This window comes from Scyliorhinus torazame, chromosome 5, assembly GCF_047496885.1.
Source record: "Scyliorhinus torazame isolate Kashiwa2021f chromosome 5, sScyTor2.1, whole genome shotgun sequence".
NCBI lineage: Eukaryota > Metazoa > Chordata > Chondrichthyes > Carcharhiniformes > Scyliorhinidae > Scyliorhinus > Scyliorhinus torazame.
Window position 1 is genome coordinate 275,350,584 of NC_092711.1, and position 23,282 is coordinate 275,373,865.

Below are 23,282 nucleotides of genomic sequence, written 5' to 3' on the forward strand. Positions count from 1 at the left end.
ACCCCACAGCCACCTCCAAGCCACCCCCTGCTACTCCCCCCGGCCCTGGCAAAAGCCCAGCGGCTCAACTGTCAACAAACTATGGTGATGTTGGACACTTTCCGTACCCCCTCTTTCTCCCTCAGCAGCCATGACGCCGGTTTCACGATTTGTAACAGCACAAGTGAACCGCGCCGTTGGGAAATCGGCCCATCAGAGGCGGAGCATCACGGAGGCCCTGGAGAATACCGGGTCAGGCCCGCTAATGACATGCAAACAGTGTTTACTGTACATACGTTCCGGACTGCATTGACACCGTTGTCGAGGTGACGGAGAATTGCGATTTGGCATCAAATCAGTGCCCGCCGCGATTTTGGCGTCGCAACCAATTCTCCGCTCCACCACGTTTCCCCATTTCACCGTCAGCCAACGGAGAATCCCGCCCATGAAGTATTATCAGGTCAGAGATAATGGGATGAGGTGCAAGGTGAACAGGGGGGAGCTGAAGGATAATGTAGTGTTTGTAAAGGGAGATGGCAGGATCTTGGTGGATGACAAAAGAAGGGTAGAAGGTACTGAACCTTTATTGATATAAGATGCGCACCATTGTTTAAATTTCAATGTTGCAACATAGTCCCATTGTGGGAGGAGGGTCTTCAGTGGTGGCTAGAGTTACTGATGTGCTTAGTGGTCCAACTAAAGGGCACCCTAAAAATGATTAGTCAACCATTTGATGGAGAACCATGCTCTATGGTCATAGACAGCAGCATTGCTCCATAATTAGTGTGTCATTGCAGCATCATGCCAGCAAGGTCTGAAGCAGCAGTGAAGCTTGTCTATCCAACATATCTCAAGAGTTTTAGAGGAAATCTCAACAGTGTCTGAAGTAGGGTGCACAGCTATGCTTTCATGACCTTGGTTTAGACCACATGCATCAATGCACATGGATGTCTGAATGCGAGGAGCTCACATCTGCGATTCTCCAGTACAAGCTTCACCAAGCTAGGATGTTGGGAGGGGTGGGAGGTGACAGTGGTAGATCACTTCTAGGTACAGGCCTTACTGGGGACAGAGGGAAAGTTTCAAACACTGTGGAAACTACATATGGGTGGCACGGTAGCACAGTGGTTATCACTGTTGCTTCACAGCGCCAGGGTCCCAGGTTCGATTCCCGGCTTGCGTTGCTGCCTGTGTGGATTTTGCACGTTCTCCCTATTTCCTCCGGGTGCTCCGGTTTCCTCCCACAAGTCATGAAAGACGTGCTGTTAGGTAGTTTGGACATTCTGCTTGCTCCCTCCGAACAGACGCGGGAATGTGGCGACTAGGGACTTTTCAAAGTAACTTCATTGCAGTGTTAATGTAAGCCTACTTGTGACAATAAAGATGATTATCATTATTAGGTCACTGCACAATGTGTTCACAGAGCACCTCAGACATCCTGGATGATGGCTGAAGGCAACCTTGCCATTTTGCTAGCCATGGTGCAACTGAGGAGGAACTAACACAGGTTGATCCAGCACTCGGAACAACAATGGCCAGAGCATCTTCATAGACATTCGATGTGAGACATTAAATGGTGATTGCATAGGCCCACATTGTCCACAGGTGCTTGTGAATCAAGTTCAATGCCCTTAAATGCACACAATCATTTCAGCAGCTAGCTGCAAAATGAGGATACAACAAGCAATTATACCATATTTACAGTTGTGATTGATATTTACAATAGTTGCACACCTGCACCACCTCTGTGCCCTCAATGTTTCTTTATTTTTCTCTTTTTCATCTTTCCTTTCCTTAGCACTATACTTAGGTAGTGTTCCAGCTGCAGGACATCACTGCAGGAGTTCCTCAGGGAAGTGTCCTAGGCCTAACCATCTTCAGCTGCCTCATCAATGACCTCCCTTCCATCATAAGATCAAGGGCGCGATTCTCCACTCCCACGCCGGTTGGGAGAATCGCCTGGGCCGCCAAAATTTCCGGGGACGCCGGTCCGACGCCCTCCCGCGATTCTCCAAAGCGGCGGGAACGGGCCGGTCGAGTTTCGCGGGCCGCAGGCCGGAGAATCGGCGGAGACACCCAAAATGGCGATTCTCCGGCACCCCCGCGATTCTGAGGCCCGGATGGGCCGAGCGGCCAGGCCAAAACGGCGGGTTCCCCCCAGCACCGTCCACACCTGGTCGCTACAGTCGTGGGTGGTGCGTGAACGCTGGGGGGGCGGCCTGTGGGGGGGCGTGGGGGAATCCTGCACCGGGCTTCACCTTGAATGTGGGGTGACCCGCGATCGGTGCCCACCGATCATCGGGCCGTCCTCTCTGAAGGAGGACCTCCTTCCTTCCGCGGCCCCGCAAGATCCGTCCCCCATCTTCTTGCGGGGCGGATTTGGACAGGACGGCAACCATGCATGCGCGGGTTGGCGCCGGCCAACCCGCACATGCGCGGATGACGTCCATTATGTGGCGCCGGCCGCGTCATCTATGCGGCGCCGCTTTTACGCGGGCGACAAGGCCTGGCGCCAGTATCGGGTAGATGACGCGGCCCCGATACTGGCCCATTGTCAGGGTCTGAATCGGTCGGGACCGGGGCCATTGTGAACCTCGACGGCGTTCACGACGGCGTGGTCACTTCGGCGTGGGGGTGGAGAATCCCGCCCCAAAAGTGGGGATGCTCGCTGATGACTGCTGCATAATGTTCAGCACCATTTGCAACTTCTCAGATACTGAAGCAGTTCATGTCCAAATTCAGTAAGACCTGGACAATATTGGGCTGACAAATGGCAAGTAACAATTGTGCCACACAAGTGCCAGTCAATGACCATCTCCAACAAGATAGAATCTAACCATCACCCCTTAACATTCAATTACATTACCAACACTGAATCCCCCACTATTAACATCCTGGGGGTTACCATTGACCAGAAACTAAACTGGACTATCCATATAAATACTGTGGCTTCAAGAGCAGGTCAGATGCTAGGAATTATGTGGCAAGTAACTCAACTCCTGACTCCCCAAATCCTGTACACAATCTACAAGGCACAAATCCGGAGTGTGATGGAACAGGCCCCACTTGCCTGGATGAGTGCAGCTCCATCAACACTCAAGAAACTTGACATCATCCAGGACAAAGTAATCCGCTTGAGTGAGACCTCATCCACAAACATTCACTCCCTCCACCACTGACAGCAGTGTGTATCATCTACAAGATGCACTGCAGGAACTCACCAACGTTCCTTGGACAGCACTTCCAAACCTATGACTGCTACCATCTAGAAAGAAAAGGGCACCAGATTCATGGGAACATCACCCTTGGAAGTTCCCCTCCAAGCCACCCACCATCCTGACTTGGAAATATATTGGCGTTCCTTCACAATTACTGGATCAAAATCCTGGAACTCCCTCCCTAACAGCAGTGTGGTTTCACACTCCTAAAGGTAATTAGGGATGAACAATAAATGCTGGCCTAGCCAGAAAAACTCACATCTTATGAATGAATTTAGAAAATGGTGCAGCCCTGACATCCACAGCTGAGATTCAGGCAGCCAGGTGACAGCTAGTCCCTGTTGATTTTGAGGACTTTGGCAGATGTTATTTGGTGGCCCGAGGAATTGTGGTCTCCTGCTCAGATGCAGGTGCACCTTCCTTGGCCTGACCAACTGGAGGCAATGGAGTCACTGGCCGAGGGGAGGTGGAGTAGCAGGGCAAAGCCTCATAGGGTGCCTTGCTGGCACTCCGCCACCCTGTTGATGTGCACAATGGCACCTCCTTGACTCCTTGAGGTGATGGAGCACCTGCATGGAAGTTGAGGTTTCCTGTCCCTCTCCTGCCTACCCACTGCTTCCCTGCACTCATGGCTAAAGCAGTGGAGCAAAGGCCCACATAACCATCTGAATTAAGAGCAACAGTCGGCCTCTCAGCCCCTTGAGCCTGTTCTGCTATTCAATAAGATCATGGCTGACTTGATTGTAACCTCAATTTCATATTCCAACCTTCCCCAGATATATTTTTACCCCCTTGCTTAAACAGATTCTATCTGCCCCGTCTTAAAAATATTCAAAGCCTTTGAGGAAGAAAGTTCCAAAAACTTAAGGAGGGATTCTCCTTTAGCGGGAAAACCGGCGCGAACCACTCCGACGCAAACAGCCCCCGAAAGTGCGGAATTCTCCGCACTTTCGAGGACTAGGTGGACGCCGGAGGGGTTGGCGCCGCGCCAGCCGGTGGCGAAGGGACTGCGCGAGACCGCGCATGCGCCAAAGGGCCAGCATAATCCCGCGCATGCACAGAACCGCCGGCGTATTCTGGCGCATGTGCAGGGGGTTGTCTTCTCTGCACCGGCCATGGCGGTACCCTTCAGGGGGCGGCGCGGAAGGATGGAGTGCCCCCACGGCACAGGCCCGCCCGCAGATCGGTGGGCCCTGATCGCGGGCCAGGTCACCGTGGGGGTCCCCCCCGGGGTCGGATTCCCCCGCGCCCTCCCGAGGACCGCCCCAGCCGACTTACCTACCAGATCCCGCCGTGTGGGACCATGTCTAACCCACGCCGGCGGGACTGTCCAAAAACGGGAGGCCGCTCAGCCCATTAGGGCCCGGAGAATTGCCGGGGGGGGCGCTGCCAACGGCCCCTACCGACGTGGCGTGAACCCCGCCTCCACCCAAAAACCGGCGCCGAAGAATATGGCAGCCGACGGCGGGGCTGTGGGGGGGCGGGGGGGGGGGGTCAGAGAATCCCGCTGTTAATGTCCTCTGAGAGAAAAAGATTCTTCTCTTTTGTCTTAAATTGCTAACTCCCTTATTTTTAAATTGTGACCACAAGTTCTAGATTTATCCACAAGAGGAAACATCTTCTCCCCATCCACCCTGTCAAGACCCCTCAGGATCTTATACGTTTCAATCTAGTTGCCTCTTATACCTCTCATAAAACCTAGCTTGTCTAACCTTTGCTCATAAGACAATCCATCAACTTTTGTATTCAATTCCCCTCGGAATAAATAATAACATTCTATTACCTTTCCTAATTACTTGCTATGCCTCCATATTAGCCATTTTTAAAATTCATACACTAGGACACCCAAATCCCTCTGCATCTCAGATCCCTCAGACACACAGAATGTTCCCAGGCATCTGTTGCCCTTGTCCTTCTAGATGGTATTGAATGTTGGTTTGGAAGGTGCTGCCGAAGGAGTCCTGGTGAGTTCCTGCAGTGCATCTTATAGATGGTACAAACTGCTGCGAATGTGCATCGGTAGTGGAGGGAACTATTTTTGTGGAGAGGGTGCCAATCAAGTGGGCTGTTTTGTCTTGGATGGTGTCAAGCTTCTTGAAGCTGCACTTATCCAGGCAATTGGAGAGCATTCCATCACAATCCTCCCATGTGCCTTGTAGGTGGTGGACAGGGTTAGGGAAGCCAGGAGCTGAGTTACTCACCGTAGGATTCCTAACCTCTGACCTGTTTTGTAGCCATAGTATTTATAGGGCTAGTTCAGTTCTGATTCTGGTAAATGGTAACCCCCAAGAGGTTGATAGTTGTGGATTCAGTGATAGTAATGTCATTGAATGTCAAAGGGCGATGGTTTGATTCTCTCTTATTGAAGATGGCCATTGCCTGGCACTTATGTGGTGCAAATGTTACTTGCCACTTGTCTGGATATCGTCCAGGACTTGCTTTTCATGTGAATTGCTTCAGTGTCTTGAGGAGTCACAAATGGTGCTGAACATTGTGCAGTCATCAGCGAACATCCCCACATCTGACCTTGTCTTTGGAGGAAGATCATTGATGAAGCAGCTGAAGATGGTTGGGCCCAGGACACTAACCTGAGGAACTCATGATATGATGCCCTGGGACTGAGAAGATTTACCTCCAACAACCACAACCATCTCCCTTTGTGCCAGGTATGACTCCAACTTCTGGAGAGTTTTCCCCCTGATTCCCATGGACTCCAGTTCAGCTAGGGCTCCTTGATGCAATACTCTATCAAATGCTGCCTTGATATCAAGGGCAGTCATTCTCACCTCAGCACTTTTGAACCAAGACTGTATTGAGGTCAGGAGCTGAGTGACCCTGGCGGAACCCAAACTGAGCATTTGTGAGCAGGTTATTGCTGAGTAAGTGCCGTTTGATAGCACTGTTGATAACTCCTTCCAACACTTCGTTGATCATGGAGAGTAGACTGATAGGATACACTCCAAAATGGAAGATACCGTCCAATGACTCAATTTCAATGAGTATTTCATTGGCTGTAATGCAAGCTTTCCTCCTCATGTGGGAAACTAAGACAAGGAGACACAGTTTTATAAAATATGGGGTCTTCCAGAGATTAATTTCTTCTCTCGGAGGACTGTTAATCTTTGGAATTCTCAACCCCAGAGAGCAGTGGAAGCTGGGTCATTCAATATGTCCAAGGCTGACTTAAATAGATTTTTGATCTAAAAGGGAGTTGAGGCTTATGGAGGGGCAGGCAGGAAAAGATCAGCCTTGATCTTAATGAATGGTGGTGCAATTGTGGGGGCCAGCTCCTATTTCATATGGCTTTTTGTTCTTACCTGGTCTATGTGAACACACAGACATATAGACACAAAGGTACACACACACGCACACATCTTGTTATTTTCTCTGTACATATCTGCACTCCTCTAATTCTGCCCTTTTGTACATCGCATCAGTGGGCATGACTTCTGTTCTCTCGGCAACAAATCCCAAACTCCGAAATTCCCTCCCTCCACCTCTTGGCCTCTCGACCTTGCTTTCCTCCTTTTAGACACTCCTTGAAACCCACATCTTTGACCAAGCTTTTGGAAATCTAACCTAATATCGCTTTTTGGGTGGCTTGGTGTCATACTTTGTTGTATAATGGTCTTGTGAAATGCTCGGGATGTTTGTTACATTAAAGATGCTACATAACTAAGTTGATGATGTGTAGTTAAGTAACCAACTGATAACAGGCCTCAGTTTTAAGTTTCCATTTTGTCACTAGAGAGACCAGGGAGTAATCTTCTCCAAACAATTTGGCCTGACTTTACCAATTAGATTTCAAGTTTGGGAGGGGATGGCTGCAAGGTCTGCAGTGGGATCAACAGACACAGTTCAGAGTCAGACACGGTCCTTGGGACAGGACCGGTCCTCAATGAGCGGGAAGGAATTGGAGCGTCAAACTGAATCCAAAGTGGACTGCTATCATTGCGGAGGAGACCATCCCCAGGACACTTGCCATGTTTGGGAGTTCATGTGCTTTCATTGCAACCAAAGAGGGCACATTAAGTCCTTTCTTGGTAGGTCAATTATTCTGGAACATTTATTTTGAATCGAGCCACAACATTGGCATCATTACCCCAGCTATTAAGGAACAATCAGCAGTGGCAATGGAAGAAGACTCATAAAGAAGCGGCACCATATGGGCGGCACGGTGGCCCAGTGGTTAGCACTGCTGCCTCACAGCATCAGGGACTCGGGCTCAATGCTGGCCTTGGGTCACCTTGTGGAGTTTGCATTTTTTCCCCATGTCTGCATGGGTTTCCTCCGGGTGCTCCGGTTTCATCCCACAGTCCAAAGATGTGTGGGTTAGGTGGATTGGCCATGCTAAATTGCCCCTTAGCGTCCAAGGATGTGCAGGCTAGACTACAGGGCTAAGGGGATAGGGCATGGTGAACATGGATAGAGTGCTCATTCGAAGGGTTGGTGCAGACTCGATGGGCCAAATGGCCTCCTTCTGCATTGTAGGGATTCCATCATTCTATGAAGCTTTCGAAAAGTGAAGCAAGCATTACATCATTCTAGCTCTAAACTCCCTAGACACTCTGCCATGGTCCATGGGGCACATACATATCTGGATGCAAAGAGACTGTATTCTTTCAAAGGTCAAATGAATGGTACAGTCTGGCTGGAGTTATGAGAAGTCTGAACTGCTTAGGCCCACTCACTCATCAAGATGAGTTGACATATGAAGACGGCGGAATTCACTGGGAATCACGGGTGGTCGTCCTGTCGCTAACTTTTGGTTGGCTCTTAAATGTTGCTCGTTGTGTCTTTACTTAATTTGCTCTGTTTCTATAACCTTTGCTCTAGATTCGCCAGGTATCTTTATGATACCGCCACAAGGTTCAAGTTCATGTGCTGATCAATAACTCAATACACCAGTTAGTAAGTTTCAAATCAAAACACATTTATTACACACAGTTAATCACTACTCATGCATAAAACTCTACTTACTAGACTATCTCTAACACTAAAAGGCCTATACTTAGCTTTGGAACTGGCCCACCAGGTCAGGGGAACAAATGGCCTTTCGTTTGATTCTGAGTCTGCAGGATTCAAAGCTGGTATGGACTGGTAGCTAGGAGCGCCTATCTCATAGCGTGCGTTGACTGGAGACTTACTTGGTTGATGCAGCGACTAGGCAGGTCACTATCAAGGGTTGTTTTGAGCTGCTGAGTGACCCTGCCAAGAAGGACGAATTGAACTTGGGGACTCTACTTTATAGTCCCCAGGGGCTTCGCGCCGTTCGGGGTGGACCCGTATCTGGTTCCAAGTGATTGGACTATGTTCTGATCACTTGGATCGATTTCTCCAATACTGGAGCTTGTCCCTGATCACTGGGCGGTTCCTAAGTGTCCATTGGCCTTCCTTTGTCTTGGCTCCTGCTGGCGCCAAGGAGTCTGGCTTGGCCTTGTTTACCTTAAATGTTTCCAATTGTTCCCAGGGATTGCTCATTAATATGTGGATGGTCTTTAGTTTCAATGCTGTCTGGGTTTCTGCAAGTTATAATACACAGGAAACTTTGCACCTGCTTGTTTTTCCTGGCTTGACTGAATTTCCCTGCATTCTTTGCGGACCTCCATTTTAAGTCGGGAAGTGGCCAACCCAGGTGGCTACAGTCCTGCCTCAGCCTAGAGGGGATCGCCTTCACAAGCTATATAGCACCCACCAAGGGCAGACAAAGATGAAGATGTTGGCATGCAGCTACGTCTGGTGATGAGGAATAGATAAAGTAATTGAACAGCTCGTACTACAGTGCCACCCTTGCCAAATGCATCAATGTTTGCCGCCTTTGGAAATGGCCAGGTTGCCCATGGACCTGATCCACGTGAATTATGTGGGCCCGTTTTTCAGCAAGATGTTTTTGGTGCTGGTAGCTGCCCACTTAAAGTGATTATTGGTCCAGAAGATGGGGACCACTACCTCAGCGGCCACAGTTGAGTCTTTGCTACTCATGAGCTTTCCGAGGCAATTGTTTTGGACAATGGTACCCCCTTCACCGGCGATGATTTCCAGTGTTTTGTGAGAGCAAATGTCAGACAACACACGAGAATAGCCCCCTATCATCCAGTGTCGAACAGCCTGGCTGAACGAGCCGCTCAGATTTTTAAGAATGCCATGAAAAAGCAGTCAGATAAACGACTTCACCAGAGGTTGGCTAATTTTTTGCTGTTGTACAACTCAACCCCTCATTCAACTACAGGGGTCACATCAGCTGAGTTACTCATGGGCGGTCGGTTGAGAACCCGGCTTGTATTTTCAAAGTTGGCAGGGAGGGTGGAGTCACATCAGGCCTCCCAGATGAGCCAGAGGTAAGAGCAGAGAAGCAGCTAGTCGTTCTGTGTGGGAGACCTGTTTTTGTTCAACGTTTTGCAGCAGGTTCACTTTGGTTAGAAGGAGGGGTTGTGGCCTGGTTTTATGTGGTCGATTTTAACGGGAACTCCGTTAAGAAGCACGTCAACCACCTGAGGAGGAGAGGGATGGCTACCCCCAACATGGAGTCAACGAGTTATATGAACATCTTGCACACTGCTGTAACTTGTTACAGTCAAGTGGGCTCCCACTTCTGTTAAACCAACTGTATCTGTCGAGGGCAGAGAGGCTAGTTTGCCCATTGTGGAAAAGAATGGTTGGAGCTATGAAGTTGAGGAAAAGAAGGTAAAGGTGCCCAAACCAAAGTCATATGGGCAAACTACTCTTTGTTTGTCCAATTAAGGGGCAATTTAGCGTGGCCAATCGACCACCCAATTTCCCAAAGGAATGCCGAACCTGTGGGGGGCTTCAGAGGTCCAGGAGGACCCAGAGACCTCTAGTCCGACTGATGTTTTCTTGGACTCATTTTCCTCGGTTGTCCCTGTTGTAACTTTTGTATATAGTAATGGGAAAGTGTGTTAAGGGACTTTAGTGTGAGTGTGTGGGGGGCGGGGGTAAATGTGTTAGTGTGGCCCCTTTACGGGACCACGGGACCGGCCAATGGAGAGTTTACGCGGGGTCCTGCACAGTGTGGACCAGGGAGCTGAAGAGTAAAGACCGGTTGTATAATCCTGTGTGTCTGTTATCTATCTGCCCTTGCCTTTCATCATAAAAAACCCATGCCTCGAGCCGCCACAGTTTTCAATAAACTTTTGTTCATTTATTTTGTGCGAACCACGTGTGAAATATTATTAAAAATGGAATGGTAGATGAGAATTAATTTATTTTCTCATGCCTCTATACGAGAGTTGGAAATCACCTGGGAATTTGTCCATCAGAGTTTTAGTTTGGCTTTGCTTAAAAAAAAAATTGGATGAGTTCATAATTCATTTTTTTCTGATTTGGCTCTCTCCTCTGAAAGCGCTACCTCTGACTGAGCTCTATTTCCTCAGATGTCAGTTGTCTACCATGACCTCACCCACTGGCCTATCTTCAGGCATGATCAAAGACTGAGTGTGGATAGGTTATGGGCAAATAGGTTATGGGGAAATGGGCATCATCACTAATCTAATTCCTATCTCACCAATTGCACCCGCCCCCCCCCAATAATTTCATGCAGCAGTGACTGGATGTGTGAACCCTGACCGAATGGCTTCTGCTGACTAACCTACAGGTGCTGAAGCCAAAGGCAGTCTGATGTCTGCTGCCCCAGAAAAATTAGGACAGACCCGGAATCAAACTTGGGACCTTCTTGTCTGTTTCACTCAGATACAGGCTGCTTTACTAATTAGGTTATCGCCGGAGCTTATCAAGCTTGCACAGCAAAGGTGAGGGGGGGGGGGGGGGGGGGCAGCTGTGCCGACGGTTTGTCAAATACATTTTAGTTTGCAGAGGTGTAATGTTCTGACAGTACATTTTTCACAAGATCACTGCATTCAAAGTGTTAACGTGGTGATGATTGTTCAACATCCTGGAAACGGGGAAACAAACTGAAATATTCCAGTGAAATTTATCTGCTATCTTTCAAAAGATACTTTGCATTCTTTATACGTTTGCCATTACTGTTAAATATTGCCGTCAACCAACCTCCTTCGTCCCCTCCCTGATGTTACTTGATAGGTGACAGCTAAACATTCATGACATTAGCGATTCTAGCATGATTGGCAGCTGCATCCCTGCCTGCTTGGTCACTGAATGATTAGCATGCGATGCCCGCCTCAGCTGTTGCCTCACACTGTGAGATCCCGCTCACGGGGCTGTTATTCAGAAACTGGCACTCTCTCTTTTCTTATCTACATGCAGAGTGACGTCTAATCTCCGCCGAATGGGTTTTTGCAAGGAAATTAGTGCAAGTGAAGCACTTGAGACTGATGCTGCAATCAGCTGGGATGGAATGAATTAGAAGGGGAAAGAAGAAATCTCATCTGGCATGGTGGATCTGTTGGACAATTTTAGTTCAGAGCCCAGGTTGACTTCACAGAGTCTGCCAGATCCGCATCTTGAGTACTACAGTCTCCTGCATTGCACCATGACCTTGGATATACAGACCATTGTTGTATTTGCCATTATCGTAGTGTTGGTGCTAGTGAATGTAATTTTAATGTTCCTGCTCGGCACACGTTAATGGATGACTCTTGAGGTATTGAGTGACACAGCGCTTCAGAGGGACAGCTACAGTATGGCCCTGCAGTGATATGAATGACGTTGGTATATTATCTACCTAATCTTTTGTCGTGTCTTGTCTTTAATATGCCTGTAAGTCTAGTTATTTGTTGGCCAGATCTTGTGTATTTAAAAACAAAATAGAAAAGCTCTTTTGTGGCATTTTTTCTAGCATTGGAAGCTGTGCTCTGTAGAAATTTCTAGCAAGCAATTATTGGTGGTTTGTGTATTACTGGAGGTTGGTGTAAGTGTGTGCAGTTTCTGAGCAGTTGTAGCTGGAGGATTATTAATTTTAGCATTTATACATAAGATGAACAAAAATTATAAGTCATTCTAAAGAAAGATCCTTTATAAAATTGACAACACCTTTCACAGCGATGAATTTTCTGCTGGATTGCTGGCCTTTTAAACAGGATGATTAATTGCAAGGGGGAGCATGTTTTTTTCTTAGAATTTTTAAAGCAGATTGTTATCAGCGAGGGAAATAAGCACTTTGTTATGCACAATATGGCAGATTTGTTTCTGCTGTGAGTCAGATTGTACTCTGAAATTACAAATGCTGGCCTTGTCTCTTCTGTTGAATGTGTATAGAGCGGATGTTTCAGACCAGAGAGAGTTAACAAACCTATTGCAGATTAAGTCAAACCCTGAAGCAAACCTCTTATTGCAGTGTTAATCAAAATGTTTTTGATTTGTAGCTATTTCTGTAAAATGGCATGGCACAGCTTTGTTAATCTGGCTTTAGTCATTTTTGAAACATTGGAGAAAAAAAAAATCAGACCTTTGTGCCCATTCCTATGTATTGGACTAAATTATTCCAGTAGAATGTATAATGATCTGCATTTTCCTTCAGCCATTTTTAATGTTTGGGCTGCAAGTCCGGCAAGCTTGTGCAATTAGAAAATTAAAGCACTGTTTGTCATATCATAATGTTTAAATGGCATAAGGGGTGGTACATTATGTGCAGGCTTTTTGTAACACTCTTTTGTGCACAATATTCCTCCCCGTTATTAGTAAGCACTACATAACACAATTCACCTTCAGGGCTATTACTGGGGTCTCTGTGACTGAAGGGACCTGAGACGTGTTTAAAAATACCATCTAGTCAGAGCAAGTAGGAGGATCAGTCGTGATTCATGGGAGCTGTAAAAGATGTCAAGAAGCAAAAGGCAGGCTCCTCTGCCCTGCTATCCTCCAACTAAGATGAAAGATAAGAGAATTGAATACGGGCATATGAATAGGATGTGCATGTAACGTTGCCGATTAGAGTGTTTTAGCTAAGTAAATCTCATCCAATCTTGCAGTCTTTGCAGACTTTACTCTTGTGTCGTGTTAGGAATTTTTATTTCAGAATTATTGCTTTGAAATTTGGCACCAATAGAATCTGCGTCCGTCATAACAAAATAAATTATTTGGATTTTCTTAGTGCAAGGATTATCATGACAAAAATTGATGCATTTGCTAAGGAAGGAGAAGAGGGAATTTCCTCATTTTCATTTCCATCCCATCATCACTCCTCTCTCCCTCAGGCAGCTCGCCCCCACTCATCTGATTAGAGATTGGTGGGTGCGGCAAATGGGCTGTAAATTTCCCCTTCAAGCATTTTCAAATTAATCTTTGCCATCGGTTGATTGGAATGACTCAAATGCTGTTGTGTCCATTTGCCTTCTCCCGCAAAAAAAGGATCTCTTTTTTGTTCCCTTGAAGTGTTCTGTCCAGCAATTAGTATGTAACTGGCAGAATTCCCCTAAAAAAGGTAACTTGAGTTTGGAACTCAAGCTCATAACCTTCTGTCTTATGCAAGATGTAATCCTTTCTGGACTAGCTAAAAATGTTGATTCTTTTTAATAAGTTCAAAAAAGTGCAAGTATGTGAAGGTAGGGACTATGATTGGTAATGCGATTGTCCAAATACCTAATACACTGATATAAAAAAATTGCTATTTACTGTTTTAAGCAATTATTAGCCTGTTTATTTAAAATGGATGAACGATTCCAATATAACAGTAGAGGAGAATTTGATAAAGCAATACAGTTGTATTAAAAATTCAATAAAAATTGTGAAGGAAAAAAAATATTTATTTATTTTTTGTTTTCCTGACAATTTCCTAACCAGCACTCCTCCGTTCCTGATGGCATTATCTGTTGCTAAGTTACAGTTTAATGAGCTTGATCATCTGGTAGTATCTCATGCTAATGTTCTTTCTTCACATACTCACCTATATCACCGGGGTAGATTCCTTTTCTATATGGTGTTGTTAATCGGCTGTCCGTTATAGAACATGCCTAATTTAATTTTAATTGATTTCAGTAGACATGAAAATGAGGCATCTTCTACAATGGGTGATCCAGCCTGCAACGCCAGCTTTATTTCCAATCAGTAAGTTGAAAATCTACCCCGTTGATCCTTGGCAGGCTGTTTGACCACGAGGATATCATTTGCATATATTTATTTACAGTGAGGCTGACAGGAGAGTGATTGACAACTCAGGCTGACTACCCTATTTAACACTGGATTACTGGTGACATTTGCAGCACTCCATTGCTGCTTCAGTTGATGGCGCTTACAATGTGCTGAGATCGCTGCGCTCCTCTAATTCCAGCCTTTTGCCCAACCTTGATTTCCATCGCTCCACAATGGGTGGCAATGCCGTCAGTTGCCAAGGCCCTAAGCTCCGGAACTCTCGCCCCAACATCTCGGCCTCTTCCATTAACTTACTCTTTAAATCAGCCTCTTGTACCACACTATTGGTCATTTATCCTAACATCTGATTACGTGCCTGAGATACACCTGGGAGGTTCTACTACATCTCAGGTGCTATGCAGATACAGGTTATTGTTAGTTTTTCATTCATCAAACTGGGAAAGAACCTGAAATGTTTTTGATCTGAATGGCTTTGCTATCCATTGCCTTAACGGGTAGAACATTTGAAGAGTTTCATTATTAATGTTTTGTGGAAATACATTTACCCAACATTATATAAAGTCACAAACACTCAGCAAGAATTTCTAGTTAAGGTGTTCTCCACCAGAAAGGAAACCTATAGACTTTTAAGCTATATTTTTTGATGTTAGTGATTTGCTCGTCAGCACTCTTTCGTTGAATGTTGCAACTATTTTGTTGGCTAAAACACAAATTAAAAATTAATTGTCTTATTTTGGTTTTTTTAGAATGGCAGCCAATTGTGCATACTTGATAACCTTTGCCCTACTGGTGCTTTGACCACTCGCCTGTATTAGAGAAAAATTGGTTTACAAAAACTTAAACAATTGTGACAGTACATGTTTTCTAATTCAACCATACTGTGATCTTTTTAAATATCCAGCTGTGTTGCCATAAATTTTAATGATTGTGAGAGATACACACTGAAGAGTAGTCCGTGTGAAGTACGTTGCAGAACACAATCCAATTTATTTAATGTTACTTTATATCATTTATTTGATTGGATTCTGCAGGACCAATTTCCACCTTGGTCCAAACAACAACAAGCGAGCTGAATTCCAGAGGAAAGTTGGAAGTGACTGTACTTGATATCAAGGCAATATTTGGCCATGTGTTCCACCAAGGACCTTGATTAAAATTGAGTTCAATGAGAATTAGAGGGGAAAATCTTCAGTGGTTGGAGCCATAGGAAGGTGGTTGTGGTTATTGGAGGCCAATAATCTCAGCCCTAGGACTTCACCGCCAGAGTCCCTCAAAACAATTTCCTAAACCAAAGCCACCTCCAGCTGCTTCATCAATTACCTTCCATCATATAAGAAGATAAGTTGGAATGTCTCCTAATGATTGCTGTTTTCTAATCTTCCACCATTGGCGCACAGATTGGCAGCAGGGCGCACCATGTAGAAGATGCACGACATCAGCTCACCAAGGCTTCTTTGATAGTACCTCCCAAACCCTGTACCTCTGCCATCTAGAAGATCAAGATATATGGGAACAGTACCATCTGTGAGTTCCCCTCAAGCCAGACACCATCCTGACTTGGAAATATATTGCCATTCTTTCACTGTTGCTGGGGTAAAATGCTGGAATATTTTATCCAATAGCACTATGGGAATAACTTCAACACACCAAAAATAATAACTCAAGAAGGCAGCTCACCACTACCTTCTCAAGGGCAATAAGGCATGGGCAATAAATGCTGGCCTAGCCAGTGATGCCCACATCCCACAAACAAATAAAACAAAATAAGAGCAGTTCTCGACGTCTGGGTAGCCCAGTGGAGAAAGGCTTGTTCCCTGTCTCTGTGCCTCTCTTCTACAAGGAGTGAAAGTAGGGAGGTGTGCAGGGAAGGGAAAGACACCATTTGTGGAGGATAACTGTGAGTTTTCAAGGGGGCAATAGGCTGAAGGTGAACATAAGATGTTCAGATGAGGGTGTGAGGCATTGCCTGCAGTGAGACAAATAAGTGAAGCTGCAAGGTATCATTTTGAGGTGTGCTGTGCATTTGATAGTGTTACACCATTTACCTGTCATGTTCTCGTAAGATATGGGGTGCGATCCGTGCCAGGCGTGAATCAGTCACAATCTAACTGGCCTGCCTCCAGTGACAGGTTCCAGATCCCACCCAGACATGGCAAGGCACCAATTGACACCAATTAAGACCAATTACCATCTTATTAGCGAGATAGAAGTCCAATCTAAGGCTTCTCGGGAACTAATCGGCTCTGCAGTAAGTGATCATGCGGCACCATTTAGTACTCCTTTTTAAAAAAGGGTAGCTGGGTGCTATGGCTGCTGAGGAGAGCTGTGGGGGTGAGTAGCCATTTCCATTCCCTGGTATGCAGCCCAGGGACACTTTAGCTGCCTCCCGACTGCTTGGGGGGGAGGAGGCGTAACATCTGGGGGGCCAACAAGTCTTCCCCCATATCAAAGGCAACTACAGCTACTGCCTGTTTGTCTTACCAAGCACTTCCAGGACAAAGCCTTGTTCTTGGTTATATATTGACAATCATTTCAAGGCCCTTTGACTGTGAGTAGCCTCTAGCTGCGTAGCTGAAGGCTACTGCTGGTAAGGAATTGGAATATGGTTAGTTATGTGAGCACTTCACAGCTCTCAAGTGCATTCCCGTGGGTACACATACCACGTCTCAGACAAGTGTTATTGCCTCGCGCTCAAATCAAACTGTGAGGCCTGGACACTTTGCCTCAACCTTAGAAGCATCAGCATCACATAGGGAGCACCCAATCATCCCCAGAGGGTCTCCCACTTTGTGGTGGTCTGCTGTGCCCTCCACAACCTGCTGCAGCAGTGGGTCAACATACTTGAGAAGGAGGATGAGGGACATGCGGCTTCGTCTGAGAAGGATGAGGAGGGGCCGGACAAAGAGGGGCTGGAGGACGAGCCCAAGGAGGACCACGGGAGCAGCCAGAGGATGGAGAACAGGCGGCGGGGGGGCAAGAGTCCGCATGCCCGGAGGGCCAGGGTGGCCCTCATCCTCACCCGCTTCTCCCAGGACGAGGCTTTGTCTGTCAGCTCACCTCCTTTCCCCCCACCATTCACCCCCTCCCCCCATTGACCCCCACCTCCGTTCCTTCCCATCCAATTCCCTGCTTCCGCTCCACCCCTCCCCCATTCCCCGACCCACCAACACCACCTCCCAGACTACCCTGTTCCACCCTCCCAGGGTCTGTGTAACATAATTCCAGGATAATGGACTGTGTCAGCACTGTCAGCAGGTCACTATAAAAGGCAGGAGAGTGATGATAACCCGCTGTGAGGTTAGCTCTGGTGCTCCTCAGTTTGTGCCAAAGTCTGACTCCTGTTTCCTGTCAGCGCGCTCACACAATCATCTGAACGCTGAACGGGGTCTGCGTCGGGGACCCTAGGACATCTAGGACCACTGTGCCCAGGGGGCATGGGGTGGGGAGAGCAGAGGGCAACAGGGAGTGGGGGTGCAGGTATGCCTCCTGTGCAAAATAACGTTACAGAGGCTGCACATGTATCAGGTGTTTGATGTTTAATGGTGAACATTTTAAACTTCCATCATGCCCACTCAGTGAACCTCAATCTTCTAATCTCTGCCGTTACGACTAGGTGTATCACCAGGATGCACATCAGAGGTGAAGGCAGCCTGCTGCTTCTCGTGCCCTATGGCCTTTGTTGACCTTGGCAGACATCCTTTGGGGGCCTGGAGCCGGAGGACCACGGCTGACTTACCGTTGTCAGTGGCATCGCCGAGCCACACTGTTCAGCCTGCCAACCTTGAGATGCGCTGGTATCAGGAGTGGGGATTCGGTGAGGTGGAGACCACCGTTGTCTCCCTGGTTGCAGGCAGTAGGTCGGTCTCCAGTGCTTCTTCCTCTCGGAAGGTGCTCATAGTGCCCTGGGGGTTTCCATGGAATGGAGGGGCAGCTGGAGTGAGCTCCAGGGGCCTCTGCATCATCTGGCTTTGCCAGTCCTGGCTCCTCCATATTGCCTTCACCATGGTCCTCAGCGACTGGGACATGCTCTGCAGTGCCGCGGCAATTGTCCTGTATCTGGGACATGTCCCTCATCGACTGGGACATGATGTCAAGGCCCTCAGCCATGGTAATCACTGACTGAGCCATGCCTGGGACACCACCGTTCAAGGTGCTGACCTCATGCTCCAGGCTTTCCACTGCGGTCGCCACCCAAGCAGTGTTGGCCTCGGTGCCACACATTGCCGGCACCATCTCCTGCACCCGTAGACTCTGGAACTCCTCCACCCAGCTATACACTAGCTGGAGTGTCTCAGTCATCTCCTCCTGGATCTCACAGCCATGCCCTAGCTTTTGAACCAGCTCTGGGAATATCTTGCCAAGATGCTCGGATCTGACTAGGACTCAGTTGAGTCCAGCAGGCCTCCAACTGCTGACTCCCTTGGATGTTCCTGCCTCCACCTGATGTGCATCAAGATCTTGGTGTTTACCAGTTGGTGTTCCAGAGGCCTGTCTATTATTGTTGCTCACCGAGGTGTGTGTACCTGCGCTAGTGGAGGGTGAGGTTGACGGCTGTGACGCGTCAATGGTGGTCTCCTCTAACTGTCCTCCGAGGTGTTCTCTTGACTGGGGAGGAGTTCTCTTGGGGGAGGGGGGCGACCCCAGGTGGCCCTGCCCCATCAGGTGGCGATCCTGCGGGAAAAGGGACATGAGGTCAGTGGGAGGGAAGGATCATTTTGTCTGACTTGAGGCAGGTCATCCTCACCTCTGCGGTGAAGGCCAACCCCACGATCCCCAGGGCCTGTTCCTCATAGGGCATGAAGACTCTGCTGTCTGAACATCCACCGCCCGTCTGGGCCCTTTCATGCCTAACTTCTCCTGGGCTAACTTCTCCTGCGGGGACAGAGAGGGGCCTTGTCAACCACACGCTTGGTGCATCGGGTGGTTCTACGGCTGGTGGCATGTATGGGCACCATGCCTGGACATGGAGGGGATTGTGCTGGTGAATGCCAGGATGTGCTGGTGTACAAGCGCAGTGATTGGATGTGGGGAGGGTGTGAGGTTCCAGCCTCTTAAGCTAGGCCTGTTGTGGGAGGGTGTGGGGGGCTGAGGTCCGGGGGGTGGCAGGCAGAACTGACACCGGGGGGCCAGTATTAACTTACCCTTGCAGCCTGTGGAGGTCTTTGGTCCTCTTCATGTGCTGTACAGCGGTCGCCCTGGTCTGTGCCCGAACTGACCGTCGCTGCCACTGACTCCCAGGTGTCATTGGTGGCCCTGTAGCTGGCCCTCCAACCCCCTTGGGGGAACAGGATGTCCTGTCTCGCTTCCATAATGCCCAGAAATCTGGCCAGGTCGGCACCCCCGAAGTGTGGAGCAGGTCTGCGTGGTGCTTTGCTCATGTACTGACTGGGAGGAAGCTTTTAAAAGCAGTTCCCCCTTGTTAGCGGAGAGCCGCCAGGCGTGAGTCTCGTGAATCAGCTGGCGGGACTACCAGGACTGGTATGAAACTCGTGGAGGATAACTTTCGGCACTAAGTGCCATTAAGTATGGACCACGATCCCGCCAGCCTAGCCATCGGGAAACACCCAGGCAATTGCGCCCGATATGATATTTAGAACTATTTCCATTAAATCGCACCCATGGTCTCCAGTTGGAGGGAACATACTCCAGCTGATGATATTCTTGCCCATAGCCATAATATCTGCTTGCTTGGAGATGTCCTCCTGTTCTGCTTCCTGTCCTTAGGAGAGCTCACCTCACTGCAGACCCTCAGTAGGCCCTCCAGATAGGAATGAGAGACCCAAGGGGCTGCCTTCTCAGATCAGCCGATCTCCTATCCACTCCTGCTTATGTTAGGCTGGAAAAATCCAAGCGTTGCTGAGCTTTTCTGAGAAATACTGTGGTCATTAACACGTCTTCATTTGTCCACAAGGCCTAGCCCAATGTTTCAATAAATGGGGGATGAGGCACCATTAACTTGTCACTAAGTCAGTCCTGTCACTCATAGAGACAGCTAACCTGAGAAGTGGTGACATTGGCTTTGACCTCACTTCAGTCTTGCTGTACATGAGACATCACCTGTGATTTAATGACCTTAACTTAAGTGCACATATCTGGACAGCAGATGTAGGCAGGTTTATGTTTGACTATGATGCTGTCTATGGCCAAAAACCTATCAACACTGAATATCACATGTGAATAATGAAGGAGACCCCTAGAGTTACCAGCACCCTCTCCAACAATAATAATTCTCTGAAAGAGCAAAGCGGAGATAATTTCAAAAAAATGTAGCTGGTACTGTTTAAGGAAGGTAGAGGAATAACATTTAAATGGGTGCACTTATGCTCGATACACTGGTGCATGCTGCATAATGAAGTGCCACGTTCAGCCATTTCAATTAACAATTATAAGATTAGCATCTATGATGGTTGGAATGTGACCATCAATCTTAAATTTCTGTGTGTGAGTTATGTAAATCTCTACTTCAATAAAAATTAGCTACATTGATTCCTGATGTGAAGGACAACCAGTGTTGTCAATACCATGGAAATTTAAGGGATGAGATTTATAATAAAAAGGAATGAGGCAAATCACAAACCCTTTTAAAATAGTTTTAAACACTACTGTTACATTCTCACATCCCCATCTGAACAGCCTGCGCACATCTTCAGCCTATTGCCCTCTTGAGCCCCTCACTTACCCTCCATCACTCACAACTTTCCGCGTCATCTCCCTCCAAATGAAGAGAGTAAATTAATTGATGAATCCCTACAGTCCAGGAGGAGGCCATTCAGCCCACAGCGTCTGCACCAACCTTCCGAAAGAGCACACTACCTAGGCCCAATCCCCCACCTTATCCCTGTAACCCCACCTAACCTTTGGACACTAAGGCAATTTAGCATGGCCAATCCACCTAACCTGCACATCTTCTGGACTGTGAGAGAAAACTGGAGCACCCGGAGGAAACCCATGCAGACACACGGAGAACGTGCAAACTCCACACAGTCACCCGAGGCTGGAATCAGACCCGTGTCCCTGACGTTGTGGGGCAACAGTGATAACCACTGTGCCACCGTGCTGCCGTGAGAGGCAGACTCACCGGATGGGAGGAGGTCGGTGGGGTTTGATGGGCACGTTATTAGCGACTGGCCATGCATGACCACCTATTCCATTAGGAAGATGCCCTTGTTCTGTGAGTGTGCAGTTGTGAACATCGACCTATTTTGAGAATGTGAGCCTCCAGAGGCACTGATGCTTAATATCTGGGAGAGTAATTTGTTCAAGCGTCACTACTGAATGAATTTCTTCTCCTAAATGTTTAAAGCAAAATTAATGAGTTTTATTCCAAATATGTGATATTTGGTAGGCCTGGATACAATGCTTTAAAACATATATGTAGAAATGAGAAAGGAGAGGGCAGCACGGTGGTGCAGTGGGTTAGCCCTGCTACCGCACGGCACCAAAGTCCCAGGTTCGATCCCGGCTCTGTGGAGTTTTCACAGTCTCCCCCGTGACTTCGTGGGTTTTGCCCCCACAACCCAAAGATGTGCAGGGTAGGTGAATTGGCCACGCTAAATTGCCCCTTAATTGGAAAAAATTAATTGGGTACTCTAAATTTATTTTTAAAAAAGAAATGAGAAAGGTAAATGTATGACTTTTTGATAGTTGTCATGTTCCAGTGTATTATGAACTTTCAAACAATACTATAAACTTTTGAATGCAAAGAGACCAGTAAAAGCATATGACAATTGGCATTTCGAGCTTCACATATGAGTCTCAAGCAAATACCTAATTAAATATGGATATTCACAGCCATCCGGGGAATTCACACAACTATTTGTTTAAGGATGGACTATCAACAGAAGAGTTGTAGTGTTCCAGCCAGCTCTTCACTCTGTTGCATCATTGACAAAAGAAGCATTGAAACTCAATATGTGTTAAACAGATGTGAATGTATTCCATTTACCTTCCATTGTATTTCAATGGTCCCTCATCCAAACTAGACTGGATGGATTTCAAGGTGTCAGATTTCATGGGATTTGGGGTGGGCTGGCTAGATGGATACAGACCTGGTTTGTTTATAGAAGACAGAGTAGTGGTGGAAGGGTGTTTTTCTGAATGAAGATCTGTAGCTAACGTGTTCTGCAGGGATCAGTCTTGGGACCTCTGTTGTTTGTCGTATATATAAATGATCTGGAGGAAAATGTGGGTGGTCTGATTAGTAAATTTGCAGATGACACGAAGATTGGCGGAGCTGCTGATCGTGCCGAGGATTGTCGGACGATACAACAGGATATAGATAGATTGGAGACTTGGGCACAGAAATGGCAGATGGAGTTTAATCCGGACAAATGTGAGATGATTCATTTTGGAGGATCAAATCGAGGTATGAATTATACTGTAAATGGCAGAACCCTTAGGAACATTAATATACAGAGGGATCTGGGCTGCACGTCCACAGTTCCCTAAAAGTAGCAACACAGGTGGCCAAGATGATTAAGAAGGCATAAGCATGCTTGCCTTCATCAGCCGGGGCATTGAGTACAGGAGTTGGGAAATCATGTTGCAGCTATATAAAACCTGGTTCGGCCACATTTGAAGTATGCATGCAGTTCTGGTCACCACATTGTTAGAAGGACATGGAAGCTTTGGAGAGAGTGCAAAGAAAGGTTCACCAGGATATTGCCTGGTCTCGAGGATGTTGGCTATGAGGAGAAGTTGAATGAACTAGGATTGTTTTCACTGAACAAATGGAGGCTGAGAGGAGACCTGATAGAGGTCTACAAAATTATGAGCAGCATTGACAGGGTAGATAGAGGCATTTTCCAAGGGTGGAAGTGTCAATTACAAGGGGGCACAGGTTCAAGGTGAAAGGGGGAAAGTTTGAGGGAGATGTTCGGGGTAAGTCTTTCATGCAGAGAGTGGTGGGTGACTGGAACGCCCTGCCAGAGGATGTGGTAGAAGCAGGAACATTAGCAACATTTGAGAGACATCATGGATACATGAAAAGGGAGGAAATAGAGGGATACGGACCGAGTAAGGGCAGAATTTGTTTTTGTTTAGTTAGGGCATTATGATCGG

At 47.4% G+C, this 23,282-nt stretch overlaps 1 protein-coding gene across 2 annotated transcripts in view; it reads left to right on the top strand.

Annotated features, from left to right (window-relative positions):
• Positions 1-11,690: 11,690 nt before the first annotated feature.
• The window catches only part of arhgef9a (Cdc42 guanine nucleotide exchange factor (GEF) 9a), a 276,701-nt gene continuing 265,109 nt past the window's right edge, over positions 11,691-23,282 (top strand). Inside the window, exon 1 of one of the 2 annotated variants that reach the window (XM_072505604.1) lies at positions 11,691-11,843. In XM_072505604.1, the coding sequence (XP_072361705.1) occupies positions 11,835-11,843 (9 nt within the window). In that variant the 5' untranslated portion in view covers positions 11,691-11,834. The remainder of the gene's footprint in view (positions 11,844-23,282) is intronic. The other variant, XM_072505605.1, reaches the window with a different exon arrangement.